The sequence below is a fragment of the Bos indicus genome, chromosome 22, assembly GCF_029378745.1.
Source record: "Bos indicus isolate NIAB-ARS_2022 breed Sahiwal x Tharparkar chromosome 22, NIAB-ARS_B.indTharparkar_mat_pri_1.0, whole genome shotgun sequence".
Lineage (NCBI taxonomy): Eukaryota > Metazoa > Chordata > Mammalia > Artiodactyla > Bovidae > Bos > Bos indicus.
This window is the reverse complement of record NC_091781.1, coordinates 43,100,799-43,120,549: the sequence shown is the minus strand read 5'-3', so window position 1 is coordinate 43,120,549 and position 19,751 is coordinate 43,100,799. Positions and strand designations below refer to the sequence as shown.

General features: G+C 45.3%; 1 protein-coding gene across 7 annotated transcripts in view; it reads left to right on the top strand.

Annotated features, from left to right (window-relative positions):
- FLNB (filamin B) overlaps positions 1 to 19,751 on the top strand; it is a 139,769-nt gene that overhangs the window by 41,084 nt on the left and 78,934 nt on the right. For all 7 annotated transcript variants that reach the window (XM_019984290.2, XM_019984289.2, XM_019984288.2 and 4 more), the window contains exon 2: positions 18,677 to 18,925. In XM_019984290.2, the coding sequence (XP_019839849.2) occupies positions 18,677 to 18,925 (249 nt within the window). The remainder of the gene's footprint in view (positions 1 to 18,676; positions 18,926 to 19,751) is intronic.

Genomic DNA, 19,751 nt, shown 5'->3' with positions numbered 1-19,751 from the left:
GGAGTCGGGGGCAGGCATTTGTGTCTCCCAGGACACTGCTGCTTATGTCTCTCGGCACTGATGCCAACAATGAATGGGAGTTAAGTGTTCTCTGTTTCTCCCAGGTCTAGACACTGTCAACCCATTTTACAGATGAGGAGAATTGAGGCTTGGGAGGGTAAGGTCTTGTGATAGTCAAGCTGGGTGTTAACCCAAGTGGTAGTATCCCTCTGTACTTGTAGATCTGAAATTCATCTGGTAAATCTTTTAATTTCTGAAAGAAGTCTTTTTTTTTTTTGGCTTGTGGGATCTTAGTTCTGTGACTGTGGATCAAGCCTGGACCTGCAGCAGTGAAAGCATGAAGTCCTAACCACTGAACAGCCAGAGAATTTCCCCAGAAAGAAGTTTTTAAATGACAGCTTGTGTTAGGTACTCAGGTCTAATTACAGTTTGTTCATTTCACAAACTTAGTGCTTTCTTTTTAATTTTAAAGCCCCTGTTCTAGGGATATGGCCTTATCTTCAAATCTCTCACAGAGAAGAAAAACAGCCAGAGAATGTGCCCAAGTTGCTATGGCAGGTTTTATAGGACACGGCTTCTCACAGTGCCTCCCAGAGAGCAGTAAATTTCATCTGGGGTGTCTAGGAAGGCCTGAGGCAAAGGTGGCGTTGGATGGGGCAGAGTCAAGAGACAGGACGTTCTGAGCTGCAGAACTGCTCGGGCAGAGTGTGGGGAGTGTGGAATGTGAGAGCGTCTGGAATCAGCCTCTGGCCTCAGTGCTTCGGACTTGCTGAGGCTGGGATGGACCATCCATTGTGCCATTGGCCAGGTTGTGAAGAACCTCAGAAGGGTGGAAAAGGTCTTGGATAGAACTGTCTAGACATGTGCTACCTGCCAGCCACTTAGGGTGGTTAAATTGAAATTAACAAATTAAATAAAATGTACAGTTGAGCACTTCAGTCACACTAACCACATTTCAGGTGCTCAGGAGTTCTGTGTGGCTTGTGGCTACTGTATTAGAAGGTGCACATATAAAACATTTCCATCATGGCAGAAAGTTCTAACAACAGAACAATTCTGTTGTTAGCAGTGGTGCTGTAGTTTGAACTATGGTCTTTGGGGCCAAATTTGGCCCTCTGCCTGTTCTTGTAAAATTTTATTGGCACACAGACCACACCCATTCCTGCATATTGTCTCCACTTTCTCACTCAGACGGTAGTTTTGAAGAGTTCCAACAGAGACCTTATGGCCAATCAAACCTAAAACTTGGTGTGCAGTTGCTAGGTTGTGTCTGATTCTTTGCAACCCCATGGACAGTACCAGGCCAGGCTCCTGTGTCCTCTCCTATCTCCCGGAGTTTGCTAAGATTCGTGTCCATTGACTCAGTGATGCTATCTAACCATCTCATCCTCTGCCGCCCTCCTCCTCCTTTTGTCTTCAACCTTTCCCAGCATCAAGGTCTTTTCCAGTGAATCTTCGTGTCAGGTGGCCAAAGTATTGGAGTTTCAGCTTCAACATCAGTCCTTCCAATGAACACCCAGGACTGATCTCCTTTAGAATGGACTGGTTGGATCTCCTTGCAGTCCAAAGGACTCAATTCTTTGACACTCAGCCTTCTTTATGGTTCAACTCTCACATCCGTACATGACCACTGGAAAAACCATAGCTTTGACTATACGGATCTTTGTTGGCACAGTGATATCTCTGCTTTTTAATACGCTGTCTAGGTTTGTCATAGCTTTTCTTCCAAGGATGAAGTGTCTCTGGCCCTTTAATAGAAAAAGTTTTCAGGTTCCCTACTATAGACCCAGGGGAACAATAGAAGCTGTCCAGGCAGAAAGTGACAAAAATGGCTATGTCTATGGCCTGAGAGGATAACTAGGGTGGTGGTAGGTAGGCCATATTGGTGAAGACACCCATTCATAGTGACCTCCAAGTGTCCCATGAGAGAAAAATGAGACCTTGCCCTGGCAGATATACTTCCACTGATCTGTGGTCCACTTACAAAATGTCCGTCACTGAAGTCCTCTAACTTCTGGTTCTAAAAATTATTAATTGGAGCCAGGATTCTTGTCTTTGTGTGTCTTAGACTCCTGTGACTCTCTGAAGACTGCACTTTTTCTTTATGCATCAGATACTATACATGGGGTTACAAAGGAAACCAGCTATGTTGAAATACAGTTACCAGAAATAAATTTTGGATCTAGTAAGAAATGCACATCTGTATTGAAATGTTTAGTAACAAAATCTAGCAGCAAGTCTAATGGCTACCATAATTTTGACATAGTGTTGAGTACAGAGGATATTTTGAGATATTGCTGACACTGTAATATGATGGGAAAAGACTGATTTCGTTGGTGGCAAAACCACAGGTGCTTCTAATAGTACACCTGTGTTTTATGGTCTACATTCATATAGAAAAGACTTGCTACATTGTAGTCAGAGGTTACTGAAAACAAAAGATTAAACGTTTTTTCCTATTCCAGTTCATAACCTTCCCCCACCCCAACCCCAGCTACCCCACCTTCTCCTGCAAGAGTCCCTGACTTAGGCCATCAGTCATGGGAAGTTAGAGGCCAGCTGAGGATGGTGGCTTGTCTTGCTAAGTGTCTTGGACACTTAATTTCATTCTAGTTCCACTTCTGTCTAGTTTGTGGGAGAATATTTTTTTACTTTTTTGGCTGCACTGGGGCTTTGTTACTTTGTGCCGACTTTCTCTAATTGGGGTGAGCAGGGACCTCTCTTCGTTGAGCTGCGCTGGCTTCTCATTGTGGTGGCCTCTCGTTGCAGAGCACAGGTTCTAGGTGCTTGGGCTTCATGCGCTCTAGAGCATGGCCTCAATAGTTGTGGCTCACAGACGTAGTTGCCCCACGGTGTATAGGATCTTCCCAGATCTAGGATCCAACCTGTGTCTCCTGCACTGGCAGGTGGATTCTTTACCGCTGAACACCTGGGAAGTCTGGGATATTCTTGATGTATATCATGAAGCGTGATGCCAAAGGGAAAGGGAATGTGTCAGAGGAGACTGAATCTTGAACAGCATTGGCTAAGAAAGAGCCACGGAGTGAACGGTGGGAGAGGAGGACATTCCCTGCAGAGGGACAGCCTGTGCAAAGACCTGCAAGGGTGTGCGGGTGGCTGCTGGCCCAGCCGCTAGGGCAGGGAAGAGGACATGTGGAGGCGTGGGGTGAGGGCTCCCCACTAGGGGAGCCAGGCAGAGACCTGTTGCAAGGGGCCTGAGACCTTCCAGAGGAGTTTGGACTGTGTCCAGAGCTGCTAGGATGTTTTGAGAATTTTGGCCCTGAGCCCATCTTATCAACTATAATAAAACACACCCGTTTCTCACTTTGCAAAAAGAATATATTTATGTGTAATGTATAATAATTTGAAACGTAAAAGAAAATAGTTTTGCCTCTGCTTATATCTGTTCTTCGTTATATTATTCGGCTATGAATACTTCTTTATTTTACTACTGACTGATGTTTCAGCAGTCATAATGCATATTTGGGGATTCCTGGGATATGAGAAAGCTAACCTATAACTCATTTTCAAAATGTAGTGAAATTTAGGACTTCCCTGGCAGTCCAGTGGTTCAGACTATGCTTCCACTGGTGTGGGTTTGATCCCTGGTTGGGGAACTCAGATCCCACATGTTTTGTGACGTGGCCAAAAAATTTTGGGGAAAAAAAGGTAATGAAATTTCTGTGAATGCCAAAGTTAACAATTACTAAAGAATATATAATGTTAAATGTAGGCATTTAATAAAACATTTATTAATTTCAATTTCTTTTGCTTATCGTACTTTTGGGTACCAATACCCCTAATCTGACTATACCCAGCTTTCAAATTGTTTTGTAGATCCCTGACAAGGAGCTGTGCCTGAGGGCCATGAGACAGCCCTGGTAGGGTCAGTGGGGAAATTTGGGTAGAGGTTTGATATGTGGGCTAAGATCAAGTAGCCAGTAAAGTGGGCCTGACATTAGCTGATGGATGGTGAGCTGGGGATGCATTCAGAGGTGGTCAGCAGTTTTGGAGGAGAGAGGGGATTTGGTGACTGAGGGTTGTTAAGGGGTCCAGTTGGGCTTGGTAATTGGTTGTTTAGAAGATTTGTTGTTTACTGGTTGTCTGGTCAGGTTGGCTGGTGATGATCTGAGGTGGCCTCAGCCTGCGATGGTTTGGAGTGGGACTTGGGTTCCCAGAGAAACTGAGGCTAGGTCATGGTGGTGAAAACACCAGATCCTGTCTACTTGGCCAATGGTCAGTGACAAGGGCCCTGGCCTTCGACTTTGCAGAAAAGAATTTCCACAAAGACGGAAAGCAGTGAAGCAAAGTATTTATTAACAGGAAAAAAAATACAGTATGTGTAGATAGACACATGGGCAGATGCAGAGGGAGAGTCCCTGAATTGTGCCCTTGTAGTGGTCTGAATTAATTTATGGGGTATTTCTTCTGGTTTCTTTTGGCCAGTCATTTTCATTTGCTTGGTTCACAGTCCATATTTGGTATACCTCAGGATTCTCCCACATGTGCACAGTTATCTCCTAGCCAAGATGCATTTTACTGAATAGGCAACTGGGTAGAACATTCCTTGACATAACTACCCTTTGGCCTACCAGGAGGTTTTCTGCGCATGTGTGGTCAGGGAGATCTCCTGACTTCAAAAACGAGAAGTATGTGGTCTGGGCTGGGCCCAGCCTTCTCCCTTAATTGTCCTGCTATTCTTATCTTGGAGTTTTAGGCAATAGGGAATGACTCTCCAGTTGCTTTATCCTGTGGGGTGGGGATAGGGGGTCATCTGCCTCCTGCCTCAAATCCCCGCTGAGAGACGTAAACCCCCAAAAGTCTTTTTTGGGAAGATGAAGGGCGAAGGGTCTGACTTTTGACTTCTTCAAGCTTGGAGAACATACCTAGTTGAGGTCACAGAGCTCTTGACCCTAAAGGGCCCAGGGCGACTTCTGCTGTTGAGTCAGAATCTGCTGTGGGGAGTGGCTGGAGCACTTGCATCAGTGGGTTGTTGACTGGTTGGTTTATTGATGAGTGGGTGGTTGTTGCTTGGGTAGAAGATGCCTTCTTCCTATGTGAGTGGCATCGTACTGAGTACCAAGATCACATTGATGCTGCAGACAGAGTCTGGGTCCTGACCCTAGGACGCTTTATTACAGTTGAGTAAACCTCAGATTCGGATCCAGAACTACACAGAGAGTGGATTTAATTAGCACCCACACTGTATTAGCACTCACACTGTGTGGCTAGTTGCTATTACTATGCTTATGAGTATTTCATTCCTCAGTAGCAACTAGGAATTGGGTTTGGTTCAGTTATTTCACAAATATTTTTGTTAACTTTTCCTAAGTTCTCCCATCTCCCCTGTATAGAACATTGAGAGCTAAGTGGAATTTGGGTGGAGGTTCTGGAGATTTCCCCAGATCACATAATTTAATATTCCTCTTGCTCACATCAAGATGACCCTCCCCACCCCCCACCCCCCACCATTTCTCCCAGTCCAAATTGCTGGGTTCAGTCTCTGACTCTTCTTGCTTGACAATGCAATGTCTGAAGGATTTTGACATTAGAAGCTCTAAAGCAAACCCAGGCAGGAGGAAGCTGGCTTGCCTCTGTTTAAGAATTGCAATTTTCACAGGATCAGTAAGACGTTTCTTAGTGTGGTTTCAAAGTGAGAGGGTTTGGCCGGAATTTCATAAACACCGTGGTTAAGGAGCGTGCCGCCCTTTGACACTATCAGCGAGAACCGCCCTTTTGAGACCTTGCCTTCATCTGTGGAACTGGTGGCTTCCAAGTCACAAGAGTCTAGTTTCTTAATTACTGCCACCACCGCAGTTGTAGATTAAAGACAGCCTTTGTAAGTTACTTCCTGTTTTCTTTTTGTGTCTCTTTGTCTCCTTCAACCCCACACCTACCGGTTTCTTAAAACACAATTTCCCAGCCTATGGGAGGATTTAGGAGGAGTATTTATAGAGATCTGAAGGCAGTTTACTGTAGACTTTCCAGAATATCTTCTGGAGACTAATAGTGTCCTTTGGGATAGTATTTAAAAAGTTATCTAGTCACATAAAGTTGGGAAGTCCCGTGTGACATCCTAGTGTTCTCTTGGAGACTGTCCAGGTACATTGGCTACTAGAGGCTCTGAGAAGTCCTGCTGCAGGTTAAAATTGCTCAGCTCCATATGTCTTCAGCTTGTTTGGCCACAGAAACCCTTTTGTCTTAGAAAACTGGTTAGTGTCTACTGCACTCATTTCTCAAGTTGTGGTGCTTGTGATACTCGAGATGGTTTCAGGTGTTATGCAACCGACATTGAAAGTTGAAACAGTTACGTGCGTATTTCCACAGGTAGTTTAAACAAAAAAACAACTAGTGCATCATCCACTCATTCTTTCATTCATTTGGCTAAAGAGAAAAAGTTTGTTTAAGGTGGGGTAGGAGCGGGGGAGACTAGTAAATGGCCCAGAAAAACATCTACTTCTGCTTCATTGACTACACTAAAACCTTTGATTGTGTGGATACCAACAAACTGGAAAATTCTGAAAGAAATGGGAATACCAGACCACCTTACCTGCCTCCTGAGAAGTCTGTATGCAGGTCAAGAAGCGACAGTTAGAACCGGACATGGAACAACAGACTGGTTCCAAATCAGGAAAGGAGTATGTCAAGGCTGTATATTGTCACCCTGCTTATTTAACTAATATGCAGAGTACATCATGTGAGATGCCAGGCTGGATGAAGCACAAGCTGAAATCATGATTGCTGGGAGAAATATCAATATCCTCAGATATGCAGATGGTAGCACCCTTATGGCAGGAAGCAAAGAGAAACTAAATAGCCTCTTGATGGAAGTGAAAGAGGAGAGTGAAAAAGTTGGCTTTAAAACTCAGCATTCAAAAAACGAAGATCATGGCGTCCAGTCACATCATTTCATGGCAAATAGATGGGGAAACAATGGAAACAGTGACAGGCTTTATTTTCTTGGGCTCCAAAATCACTGCAGATGGTGACTGCAGCCATGAAATGAAAAGACTTTTGCTCCTTGGAAGAAAAGCTATGACCAACCTAGACAGCATATTAAAAAGCAGAGACATTACTTTGCCAACAAAGGTCTGTCTAGTCAAAGCTATTGTTTTTCCAGGGGTCACGTGTGGATGTGAGAGTTGGGCCATAAAGAAAGCTGAACACTAAAGAATTGATGCTTTGGAATTGCGGTGTTAGAGAAGACTCTTGAGAGTCCCTTGGACTGCAAGGAAATCAAACTAGTCATTCGTAAAGGAAATCAGTCCTAAAGATTCATTGGAAGGACTGATGCTGAAGCTGAAGCTGCAATACTTGGGCCACATGATGCAAAGAACTGACTAATTGGAAAAGACCCTGATGCTGGGAAAGATTAAAGGCAGGAGGAGAATGGGACGACAGAGGATGAGATGGTTGGCTGGCATCACTGACTCTATGGACATGAGTTTGAGCAAGCTCTGGTGTTGGTGATGGACAGGGAAGTGTGGCGTGCTGCCGTCCATGGGGTTGCAAAGAATCGGATGTGACTGAACTGAACTGAAAATGACCCAGGTGGTCAGAAGATAGAGCCAGGTTTCTGAATGTGACTTGTGGGACAGATGTGCCTCAGAGCCAAGTTCAGGCAGTGCTGGTGTTCTTGCTAAGGCAGGAAGCAGCTTCTGACCCAAGAGTGGGACTCTTTAGATGAAGAACTGGTGATGAAGACATTTGACAGCAGGGTGTGTGTCTCTAGCCACGGCGGCAGCTGCGGTTGGGTGATGTTTTGCGTGTTTAGCGTGTCACTCACCGGCCCTGCACTCGGACCCTGTGCCTCAGGAATGTTAGGACGTGTTCCCATTTTAGCAGCAACGCCGACCTGCTGTGTGCTTGGTCTGTTTATCTTACTGCCGTGGCCATTTATCATGGGACAGAGTTCAGGGCCCGGAGACAAATCTCTTTTAGGAGGATGATGTAACCCCTCAGCGTTTATTTCCTCCTTGACTTTTGCCGGTTTTGAAAGCCTGTGCGATACCATCATGTCCACGTCTGGGTCCCCTCCTCTGCAGCCCAGCCTTGTCTCCAGGCGGAATGATCAGTGCAGATACTGGAGTTCAGATCCCCTCCTCTTCTTACGTGCTATGTGACTCTGGACACTACTTTTGTTCTTACCAGTTTTTCCATCTGGAAAATGGGGCTAACAGTGATACTTCATAAAGCAGTAATGAGAAGTCAGTGGGAGGAATTGCACTGGGCTGGACCCCAGGTCTTCATGTGTAACTGAGAGGCTGGGCCTCTGCATCATGGGAAGGACACTCTTAGGCTACAGGGATGTGAAGGGAGCAGGAAGGTGGATGGGTTTTTTTTTTTTTTTTTTTTTGGTTGGCTTGAAAGACATGCCCAGAGGCACCCAGATGTCTCCATCTTTGTGCAATGTAATCCTCAACATCTTCCACTCCTCCAGCAAGCTATTTGGAAGTGGCCAAAGGCCACCTCCTGAGGCATGGAGCTTGCTTGTCTGGGATAGGTGTACCTAGCTGGGGAATGGGAAAGCAGTTGGATGGCCAAATATGGGAAGATGAGCAGAGGAAGTCACCACAAGGACAGCCTTGCAAGCCTTGCAAGCCTCATGTATTCATTTGTTGGTTGGTATCATCGCCTAAGGTGACGATCAAGGGTGTTGTGAAAAGGTGAGAAACTGGCTCCCTTCTGCTCCCCTCACCGCTGTCCCCTGCTTCTCCACTCAGATGCAATGGCAGTGTTGGTGGGAAATATCTCTTTTAGAGCAGTTTTATAGATATATGAACCCAATTATGTCCTTTCCCCTGGCTGGCCACCCCTTTACTGCAGTTCCAACTTGTCATACCCATGGCTTTCATCATTTGATAAAACCTGTCAATTTTCCCACATCAGTGCCTATAGATCCCGACAAGCAACTTTGTCCAAACAAAGAGTTCCTTAATGTTTGCATTACTATGCTGCTTTCTTCTGGGGAGTGTTTGTCAAAATTTATTATAAAAGTGGAGGGGAATTTGGGGGAGAATGGATACACATATTTATATGGCTGAATCCCTTTGCTGTTCACTGAAAACTATCACAACATTGTTAATCATCTATACCCCAAAACAAAATAAGTTAAAAAAAAATACAAAAAAAGGAGTAAGGTTTAAATTAAAAAAAAAAAAATTCAAACGACATAGGAGCATGTAACAACAGGACAGAAAGCCCATCTTTGCCATCACCCCGAGTCTTTTACCCAGGGAGAGCCAGTGAGCACTGTTTGTGGTGCAGGCTTCCAGATCTTTCTGCTCAGACGGAGAGTCATGCCTTGTCAAAACCAGGATTGCACAAACTAAGCTTTTCTACACATTGCCCTGTTCCCTTAATATATCATGGAGGCCCGTCTCTGCTGGAATACACGTATCTTTCTCCTTCTTTTCACAGAGGCCTGTTGCCTGTTATTCTCCTGCACGAGAGTGTTCTATATCCTTTATTTAACCATTTATTCTTGGGAAGGCATTTAGATTGTTTTCAGTTTCTGCTTTCCCTTGCGCCACCCCCACCCCCACCCCCGCCATTTTATTATAGTTATGAACTGCTTTAATGGTTAAAGGCCATTTTCATACCCAGACTTCTTCTTTCCTCCACTAGGAAAAGAAATCACGTTAGGGAACCTCGCTGAATACTTTGTGCCTCCAGTTGAATTTTTTGACCTTGCTTTTAATTTTCTGTCAGCAGTGGCCCAGCCTGGCCTCTGCAGACTTCTTAGGAATCTGCTGGAGGAGTCGGGGTGGCCTGAAGATTTTAGCAAACTGCCAGTTCATTCAGCAGTTCCCTGAGCAAAGAACATCTTGATTCTATCAGGCTTAATCCTGGGTCCCTGATGGGCTGGCTTTTGTGGTTGTTAGCAGATGGAATGCTGCGTTGGAAGGCGGAGTTCTGGGGTATTTGGTCTTCGGAGTGGTCTGGAACCAGAACTGAATGGCAGTGAATCTTTCCCAGTGCTCACGGGACATGGGGAAGTCCCCACACTCGTGTGTGTTTACAGTGACACAGTGGTGGTCGTCACAGTCCTTGCTGAAGAGGCGGCACCCTCATCGGTCAGACTGCTACCTGCTTTACTACGTTATCTCACAACTGTTTGATGAGAAATGAGACGAGTCCAGTTATGACGCTCCTCTTACAGATGAAGAGACAAAGCAGGGTGGTGACCCATCCTAGTCCCACGGGCAGGGCGTGGCTGCGCCTGGGAGGGGGACCAGGCTCACTGACTGACTTAGGATCACTGGCCTCTGGGCTACTTGGCTACCAGTTATTTCAGCAAGTGAGCGCCCCTTTATTTAAGTAGGTTCAGCCCTGCCCCCCACGCCCATGCTCTTTACACGGTGGAGTGGGAGATGCTGGTGGTGTGGAATTAATTTACAGGAAGGAGCCCCATGTCTGGGCTGAGACAGCTCTGTTGTGATTGGGTGGCATGTGTATCCAGAGGCTCATGTAATTGTGGGTTGAAGGTCCAAATTCAGGGATTTCCCAGCCTTGAACAGAGCTGAAGACCCGATACAGAAAATGGCAATATAGGTATCTGTCCCTTGAGAACTTCCTCTCCTCCAGTCTCATCTTCTTTCTGTTGGTAATGGTGAGAGCCAGCAGTCATAAATTATTTGGAATTTCCCTCAGTTTGGTTCCCATTCAAGACTTTAAATTGGGAGTTTTGTTCCTTTTATGACTTCACAATCTTTGGGCAGGCTGCCATTTCTATAACTGGTTCATATGAGTTGTAACATGAGGTGAGGTATGGGGGGAAAAATGCAAACCGATTTCTCTCTTTTAAAACTGAGGAAGTCACCTTGATCTGATTTTTGTAACAAGGCTCAACTTTTACAAGTTTGCAGAAGAATGAATCCCTATCCTATTAATCATCGTTATTATTTTTTAGTTTTTATTCTTAATTGTAAAAGGAATAAAGAACCCTCAAGGGACATAGCCTAGCATGAGACACAAAAGGCAAAAAATTATGTGTGTGTGTTTGTTTGTTTTTCTTTTCTTTTTCTTTTTTTGCCTTAAAAGGTCTTCAGTGTCTTGCCTTGGGGTGGGAAGCTAATGCTGGTTTTCATTATAATGATGCTGTATCTTTTTGTGGAATATTTTAAAGCCAATCTAACTTATTTTCTTATTTTAAAGTGTAATTTGTATTTGGCACAGGGCCTGACACTCAGTAGGCAGTTAGGAAGTTATTTGTTGGCTGCAAGAATAGATGAGTAAAGTGAGCTTTTCAAGCATGCGTCCTAATTTCTGTTTTCCAGGGAGAATGCAGGTTAATATATTGGTTTGGGTCCGCAAGAGCAGAGCTGAAGCGTCTCCCTTGTAACTCAGTTTCCCTGCCGAGCAGCCGTTCTGCGTGGAGGACTTGCCAGATGAAGGGCCAGGGTGGGGATTTTAGAGTCTCCAGTCCCGAGGGTGCCACGGAGGCTGAGTCAGTCATGGATGAGGCAGAGGGGACTAATGCTCCCGCCCCGCCTCCTGCTTGCACCTCCCAGGTCCTGAGCTGTCTCTTTCCGCGCTATTTACCACGTTCTTTCCCTGGAGCCTCAGCAGTTTGGGGGTGGTGGGAATGACTGGGGCCAGATCAGAAGGCCTGCTGCACTCCCCTCCCAAGCTCAGCTGCTCACTGGCCATGCAGCCCGGGGGTGCGGCCTGTGCCTGTGCACAGTCTCCTCATCTGTAGAGTGAGAGTCATAACTGTGCCTGCCTCGTGAGAGTGGTCATGACATCACGTGTGTTCAGAAAAGTCAGGAGGATAAGAGTTTGGGCTCTGGGGAATTCCATAATTTTTCTTGCTAAAATGATGCATAAATACATTTTCATCAGTTAACATTACTATTACAGAAGACTTTAGAAAATATCTATATAGCTTGATGACTTTATGCACTGAAAGAAATAGTTCTGCTTTATCCTCTTTCTCTTTAGAGTAGTATTGATAATAAAAATAAACACTGGGTTTTGATATCTGAGAAGAAGCATATTGTAGTTCCTGAATGGGAAAGAAAACAGAAATCCTTGATAGGAATTTTTTTTTTATGCCAGCATGTCCTAGATCAGCTATTCCCTGGTAACTCAGTAGGTAAAGAATCTGCCTGCAGTGCAGAAGACCCAGGTTCAATCCCTGGGTCAGGAAGATCCCCTAGAGAAGGAAATGGCAAACCCCTCCAGTATCCTTGCCTGGATAATCTCATGGACAGAGGAGCCTGGTTGGCTGCAGTCCATGGGGTCACAAAGAGTCGGGCATGACTGAGCGACTAACAGTATCAGCATCTGAATTTAAAAAAATAAAGAGTTTGGGCTCAGAGCGCAGCAGAGAGAACTGTGGTTAAATTTAGGCTCTCCTATGTCATTTTCGGGAGACACCTCTGTGAGCCTCTGCTTTCTCATCTGTAAGATGGGGTTAACTGCAAAAGCCATCCTGTTAGGGTGGCTGTGAGGGTCACATGAGGCAATGCCTGTGGCCCAGAGGAGAGGTCTGCAGGGGGGCTGCTGTCCTGCTTTGGCTGCTGTTGATGTCAGGAGAGGACGTGTTTAGAAGTCTTTCTCGGGTCTTTCCTCCTGCCCGTGCTCCTTGCCTTTTGGGCTTCCCTCTGGGCTCTGCACAGGATGAACAGTGACAAGCTGAGCTGGAGTTAAAGGTGATGAGGGCCTCCATTCACAGCCAGCGTTTATTATTTCAGCTGGATGTGTTCTCAGAGCATTTGTGGCCGGAAGCTGTGAGGGAGGGACAGACGCCTCCATGCTGAGGCCTTTCCAGCTCACGCTGGGGTTTACTCACACCTCCCAGTGGCTGAACTCTGGGCTCCTTGACTCGGGGCTCAAGCTCAGGAGTCCCTGCGGCCCTTGTCCTGCTGGCCACTCAGGAGAACTGTGAAGCGGCAGTGGGATGACTTAATGCAGGGACCTGAAGTTTTAGGGTCAAAAAGCTAGTTTAGATGCGCTGCTTTGACCATTTTGGAGCATCTTTCCATGTTTCCTTCTTTCTTTTACCTTTCTAACAGGTTAGATTCCTTGTTATAACTTCTTAGGGATTTCCTACTAATAGTAAATGGGAAGAGACTTACTGTCTATAAACCATCTTGTTTAGTTCAGTGTGACTTCATTACTGAATATAAAATAATCCTCAAAAGTGGTAACTTTTCAAAAATGGCATTGAAAAGAAAACCCACTGGGATAATGCAGATAGTTCCCCAACCGGGGATCAAACCTGGGCCCCTGGCAGTGGAAGCACAGAGTCCTAACCACTGCACCATCAGGAATTCCCATAAATGTAACTTTTAAATAAAAGATACCTCTTAATCAGAAAGTAGGTGTTTCGGATAAATTATGAAGCAATGCACTATCATAGTACCTAAGATCTGAAAGTCCACCCAAAACTGTGTACCAAAATAAAAATAAGATGTTTATGGAATACTGTAATTTGTTCTAATTATTCTCAGCAAAAATTGTCCAGCAAGTGAGAAAGAACAGAAGGAGTAGCTGGCAAATTAGAAAATTTGACGTCTAAAGTGACATGCAAGAAATGTTTTATGGACATGTAGGTGAAACCTCGAAGCGGGGATTTTGAGAAGGTTTACTCTGTTCTGCTGCAAAGAAATACTAGCCACCATTCCTCATGCCATGCCCAGGGCAGACATTGCTAATCTGCACAGTGATCTGTGTCTCTATATTCCTCGTGCCTTGTTCATGGCAGGATTACTAAGCCACTTCAGCAGCCTTTCTCACTGAATCCAGATGGGGCCTCAGCACCTTTCTCAGCTCACCTCATGTGCCGACACCAATGACCACTCTTGGTCTACTGAATCTTCTCGTGAAAAATTGCTAGCATGAAAAGGCCTTCTGAGTGAACTCTCTTAACTGAACCCTGACGCAGGGATGTGTAAAACGTGTTCATTCAAACAGCTCCTTTGTCATCCTTGAGTAGTTCATGAGTAAGAAACAGAATCAGAAATCCAGCTGACCCCCATGCCCCGATCCACCCTTATTTTCATTGTGGTCTATATTTTATCTTACTGACATAAATGGGAATAGGCCCCTGTGACTTCAGGTCTTCAAAGCCCAGAGCATCTTCTTATTATAGTCAAACTGCTGTGACAAAGAGCTTTTTAGAAGAATACAGTGGATTTTTTTTTCAGTCTTTAGGTTGGTGGGATACCCTATTCTGGGACCCAGGTTGCTTCCATCACCTGCCTGGCCTCTTTTAGGACAGGTCCCGTTCCTGGGACCCAGGTTGCTTCCATCACCTGCCTGGCCTCTTTTAGGACAGGTCCCGTTCAGTGACTGTGATGCTGGCCTGAGAGGAGGCCCACCCGCTGCCCAAGGCTACGTGACTTGAGACAGAGTGTATCAGACACAACTGAAGGATCTGAGCACACACACATGGCCTTGATGAGTTGTCCCCAAGAGCACATTAGAAGGAGGTTTCCTGAAACCCCTACCTGTCCTGGACTCCTTCAGCCACATGTCATCTGCTTCTGACCTGGCAGCCGGCTGCACTGTGACTAGTGAATGCCTTGCTGTCCTTATAAGGGATGGTGTCCCCCCCAGGCCTCTCCTCCTGGGTCGCCACTTCTGACACGCTGGCAACAGCTGGGAGAGAAGGTTGACATCATGAAGGTAGCAGGAGTATTGATGGTTGTGTGGGTCCACACACCTCTACTTGTAAGAATAGAGAGAGGTGAAACAGCACCGTCTTTCTGACCCAGTGGGGACTTGTCCACAAAGGAGGTATTTCTCAAATGCTGCTGAAGATTGCCTAAGAGGAGCTGGTTTCTGTCCTCATATCTGCACCCATTCCAAAATGCTGCTTACCAGGCCTGGGGAACTGACGTGCTGAAAGGATGTGTAATAGATGGGGTTTAACTTTCTAGCTTTAAAAAACCCAAAAAACAAACATAAAAGCACTAACACGACCCTCACTTACATATAACTCAGGCTAATTTGAAGTAGTTGCCGAAGGTATGTTCACAGAAGGTGTTTGTGGCTTGAGAGCTAGTGTTGTCTCGAGCCATTTATGTGGGGACTGTGATTGGCTGGATCTGGGGAGGAGAAACTTGTGGCCAGTTACCAACCCGATCTAAGCAGATTATAGGAGCTTGGGCGTTGCCTTATTTTATTCCTAAAAGAGGCTCAGTAACTCAGAAGGTGGAATGCTGCCCAAGAGGCTTCCAGCTGACCTGGCCCTTGCCTCTTTTTACGTCTCTGCTCCATGTTTACACTCGGCATAAACATCCCAGAGCACGCTCACGGCTGCAAATTCTGTAGTCAACTGTGATGGTTACACAGGGACACTGTGACGCTGTGTAGCATTTCATTTTCAAGGCGCAGGGAGTCTCCTATTTCATGTGGGTGGAAATGGGGGAGGCCTTTTGGGCAAGTCGCCATCTTTTTATTGTTCCAAGAGCTCGGTGAAGCATTTGAACTCTCACCTGTCAAAATCACTTTTGGAATGAGGACCGCTCTCCTTCCAGCTTCTTAGAATAGCAGAACGAAAGTATCATTTATCCCAATGAGACCTTAATGGGGGCTTTCCCGGTTGAACACCCACCTTGAATTCATTGGAAACAGACGTTCTGGGCATTGTACATTTCATAAATTTGACTCCGACTTTTACTGGGTCATATTTCCCCCAAAATCGTTTTGGAAAAGACTCATGTCTCATTCCTTTAAACCAACATGTGTAAGCTGGGTAAAAATAGAGCAAACTGGTTTCATGTTTTGATTTATGGATGAAATCTGCAAGTTTGCATTTGTAAAGCAGTTAGCACATCACTCAGGAAAGTTTGAGCTTTGCACATTGATGCCTGTGGCTGGGTGACACTCTGACCTGTTAGATACTGCCTGCTGCAAGATCTGACCCCGCGTGTTACACTCGTTTCCCTGATTAGCAATAAGTACGCATACTCTCTGCTTCTATCCCCTCCCTTCCCCCCATAAAACTGCTCTGTGCTCTTTAAGTTGAATAAAGGAAGTGGACATGGAAAATTGTTTGACCCAATTTTTTTTTTGCCATCCATAGGTAGTAACTCACTAATCAGTAGCACTTTAAAGACAGACTTGTAACAGGGCATCTAATCCAAAAATCTCAGTTATGGTCAAGGACTGGCAGTTGGTCCAGGAGAATGAATATGAGCATCCAAGGATGCTCATATGGAGGGTTCAGTGTTTCATGCAGATCGCTGCTCCTTTATTGACCACAGGACCTCAGAAGCAGAGCTGCCTTTGTGGTTGCACAGACTGGGCAGCTGTACAGGGCCCCATACTCACAAAGGTTCTATGTGCTTGGTTTCATGCTCTGCTGTTGCCGTCTTGATATTCTTAATGCTTCTGGACAAAGAATCCTGCATTTTCATTTGTTACTGGGTCCTGTGAATTATCGGACAGTCACGTGTAAACGTTAGTCGTACAGTTCATCGTGTAGAAAATCGCTGGGTACCTTAACTTTGAATGAGGATCACTTACATTCAGTGCGTCTTACCAGCCCTTAACTCTGTCATTTTATGGGATCAAGTTTTGTTGTGACTAAATCTGTAACCATGAAATTACCTTTGATTTCTGTGGGTTTGGGTGTGGGGTTTTAAGAGGGTTTTTTTTTACCTTTGTAAGAGGACATAACAGTAAACAGTTTGATTAAAAACAAGAAATACCCACCCTTTCAGTTTTGAATGGCATGCCATTTACTCCTGCAGAGCATGTGAGTTTATTTTTCATGTGGTTGCAGTTGAGTTTCATTCAGTGAATTTTGATGTGTGTTTAACCAACATTCAGGTGGCTTGCGGTCAGTGGGTGGGAGGGACAGGGCGTGGGGAGCTGCAAGATGAAGAAGCTCAGTTACTCCCCGTCCGGTGCTCACAGCCCTGGGGGTTGGAGGAGGCTGAGGGTAGAGTGGTCCTTGCCGTAAGAGGACCCTGGTGTGGTCACACATAGGCTGGTGGGAGTGAAGTGCACTGTTTGTAATAGATATGGCCCTTGAATGGTGCCCCAGGGTTTATCCTGCAGGAGGTTAGGGTAAAGGGCCTTCCCATCAAAGGGGATACAGAACAGGTGGAGATGTCCAGGGGGTTCAAAGCAAGATGTGCTTCAGGAATGGGAGTCTTTGAGCCTGGATTGTAGAGGGTGGTGGGTGATGGTGACAGAGGTAGAAAAGCAGGTAGAGGTTATGTGGGTCTGTCAAGGTGCTGAATGTTTAAAGAATTTGACTCTGGGCAGTTGGTGAATTGGGAGGCATATAGGTACCCTACCAGAAGGATGGGTCTGGGTTCTGTGAACAATGGTGGAGTTTTATGGCTGTTGAGGAATCAGAGGGGAGGAGGGGCTCCATATTTGGGGGACAGTGTAGAAAAGGATTTGCCAAGAGGTAGGGAGGGAATTGTGAGAACTGCACCAAGGCTTTGAAGGAGAGTCCAAGAAGGTTCTGACATTTTCACTTTGGGGTCCTGGCAGAATGGGGGATTGCAACAGAGGTTGTTTGGTGGGAAAAGGTTATAAGACATGGAGAGACAGACAGACAGATAGTTATCTTGGAGATAATGTTTGAATTTTGGTGGGTGTATTTGGAGGTTGGATAGAGTCACAGGGAAGCCAAGGGGAGTGGGAAGTAGAAACAGTTTCAGTGAGAGTTCCAGGAGGGGCTGGCCAGTGGCAGGGGATGTCCCGTTAAGCTGGGAAATGACTAGAAAGGGGGCCATGCCTTTGTCTAGTCACCTGTCCTCCTGGCAACACTTTGCTCAACTGTTAGTGACTTCCTTTTATGAATGACTAACTTGTCAGAGAAACAGAGATGAACATGATTGGTAACACCCAGTATTGGTGAGATTTGAGGGACAATGGCCTCTGAAATCTGTAGATGGGTGTGTAAACAGAAGCAACTTTTTTTTTTTGTCTGTACCAAGTCTTAGTTCTCTCATGTGGTATCTTTTTAGTTGAGGCATGCAGAATCTAATTCCCTGACCAGGGATCAAACCTGGGCCCCTGTATTGAGAGAATGGAGTCTTAGCCGCTGGACCGCCAGAGAAGTACCAGAAGTATCTTTTTATAGGGAAAAGATATCTGTGACATTGTGATTAGTGAAAAGAAAGATTTCAAGACTGATCATGTAGTATAATGTAAATTCAGGACAACAAACATACATACATGTATACACAGTCTGTTAGCTGGCATACTGCCTGGTTAACAGGAATGCAGCCACCCCTTTTCATTGTCTATATTTCTGAAATGATTTCTTGAAATTAAAAAAAAGATTTTTTATAATGGAAAATTTCAAATGCATCTAAAAATAGAAACAATGGGGGGGCTTCCCTAGTGGTCCAGTGGTTAAGAATCCACATTTCCAGTACAGAGTGTGGGTTTAATCCCTGGGCAGGAACTGAGATCCCATCATCTGTGCGTCAAAAAAAACCAAAACAGTGATCAAAACTAGAGACCACAGAATAATGTGTTCTTACGTACTCATGATCCACTGACACCAGTTAACAACATTTTGGAATTTTATCATCTCTGCACCTCAAGTATTTTGAAACTGATGCCAGCATGACATCCTTTCACTCTTAAATAGCTCAGTGTGGGTCTCTAACAGTTGAGGCTTTCATTTACTTTCTAAAAAGACTGATTCACACCTGGGTGGCTAGAGGCTTGACCCTGCCTGTGTTTCTCTGCTCAGACAGCAAAGCCATCGTGGATGGGAACCTGAAGCTCATCTTGGGCCTGGTGTGGACGCTCATCCTCCACTACTCCATCTCCATGCCCGTGTGGGAGGATGAAGGAGACGATGATGCCAAGAAGCAGACGCCAAAGCAGAGGCTGCTTGGGTGGATTCAGAACAAGATCCCCTACTTGCCCATCACCAACTTCAACCAGAACTGGCAAGATGGCAAAGCCCTGGGAGCCTTGGTAGACAGTTGTGCTCCAGGTAAGTGCCCATGGCTGCCAGAGCCATCTCTTCCAGAGTGGGGGGATTGTTGACCCCTAAATCACCTGGTTTTCAGTGGGAAAGCTAGGTTTGCTGTGACTGCTGTATTTGTCCTGGTTTTTAGCTGATTGCAAGGTATCTAAAGGAACTAAAAATGGCTTCATTTGCCTTCTGATGAAAAGTCGTACAAGACTTTCCATAGACTTGTTTGAGCATGGAGTTATTTACCCAAATTCTGAATGAAGGCCTTCATGCTCTAAGCAGACCTCGAGTGTAGCTTCCAGACCCCAAGTCCTGCTTCTTCCCCGGCTTCCCACAGTGGTGCCTAGTTTCCCGTTGGCTTCAACATGTGCCCTATTAGGTGGTTTGGCATGAAAATCTAAAAACATTTATTGAGTGGAAAGTACCCGTTTTTATCAACCACTGGGTTGACTATATATGGCTTTCTACTCCCTTTTCTTTCTGCATTGCTGTGAAATAGTTCTTGGTCAGAATCCAGTTGGAGCCTTTTCCACCCTTGATGGGCTCCTCTTTTCTGAGTGGTTGAATGTACACCAAGGTAGTAATTACCCTCACTGGAGGGTTTAGATTGATGAGTAGAGTTTGCTGTTACACTCAATAGAAAAAACAGAGCTTGTGTTTGTGTGCACCTCCAAAATTGTTTTTAATAAAAAATCTACTCTAACAATCATATTTTTGATTTACTGATTGCTTTGTATATGCTGGGCACATTAGTATTAACTAAGCTAGTGGTTCTCAATGAATACAACTAGCTGGTGTCAACTGGAGAGAGGGAAGGAGGATGGTCCCAGTCCCCAGTCTTCCT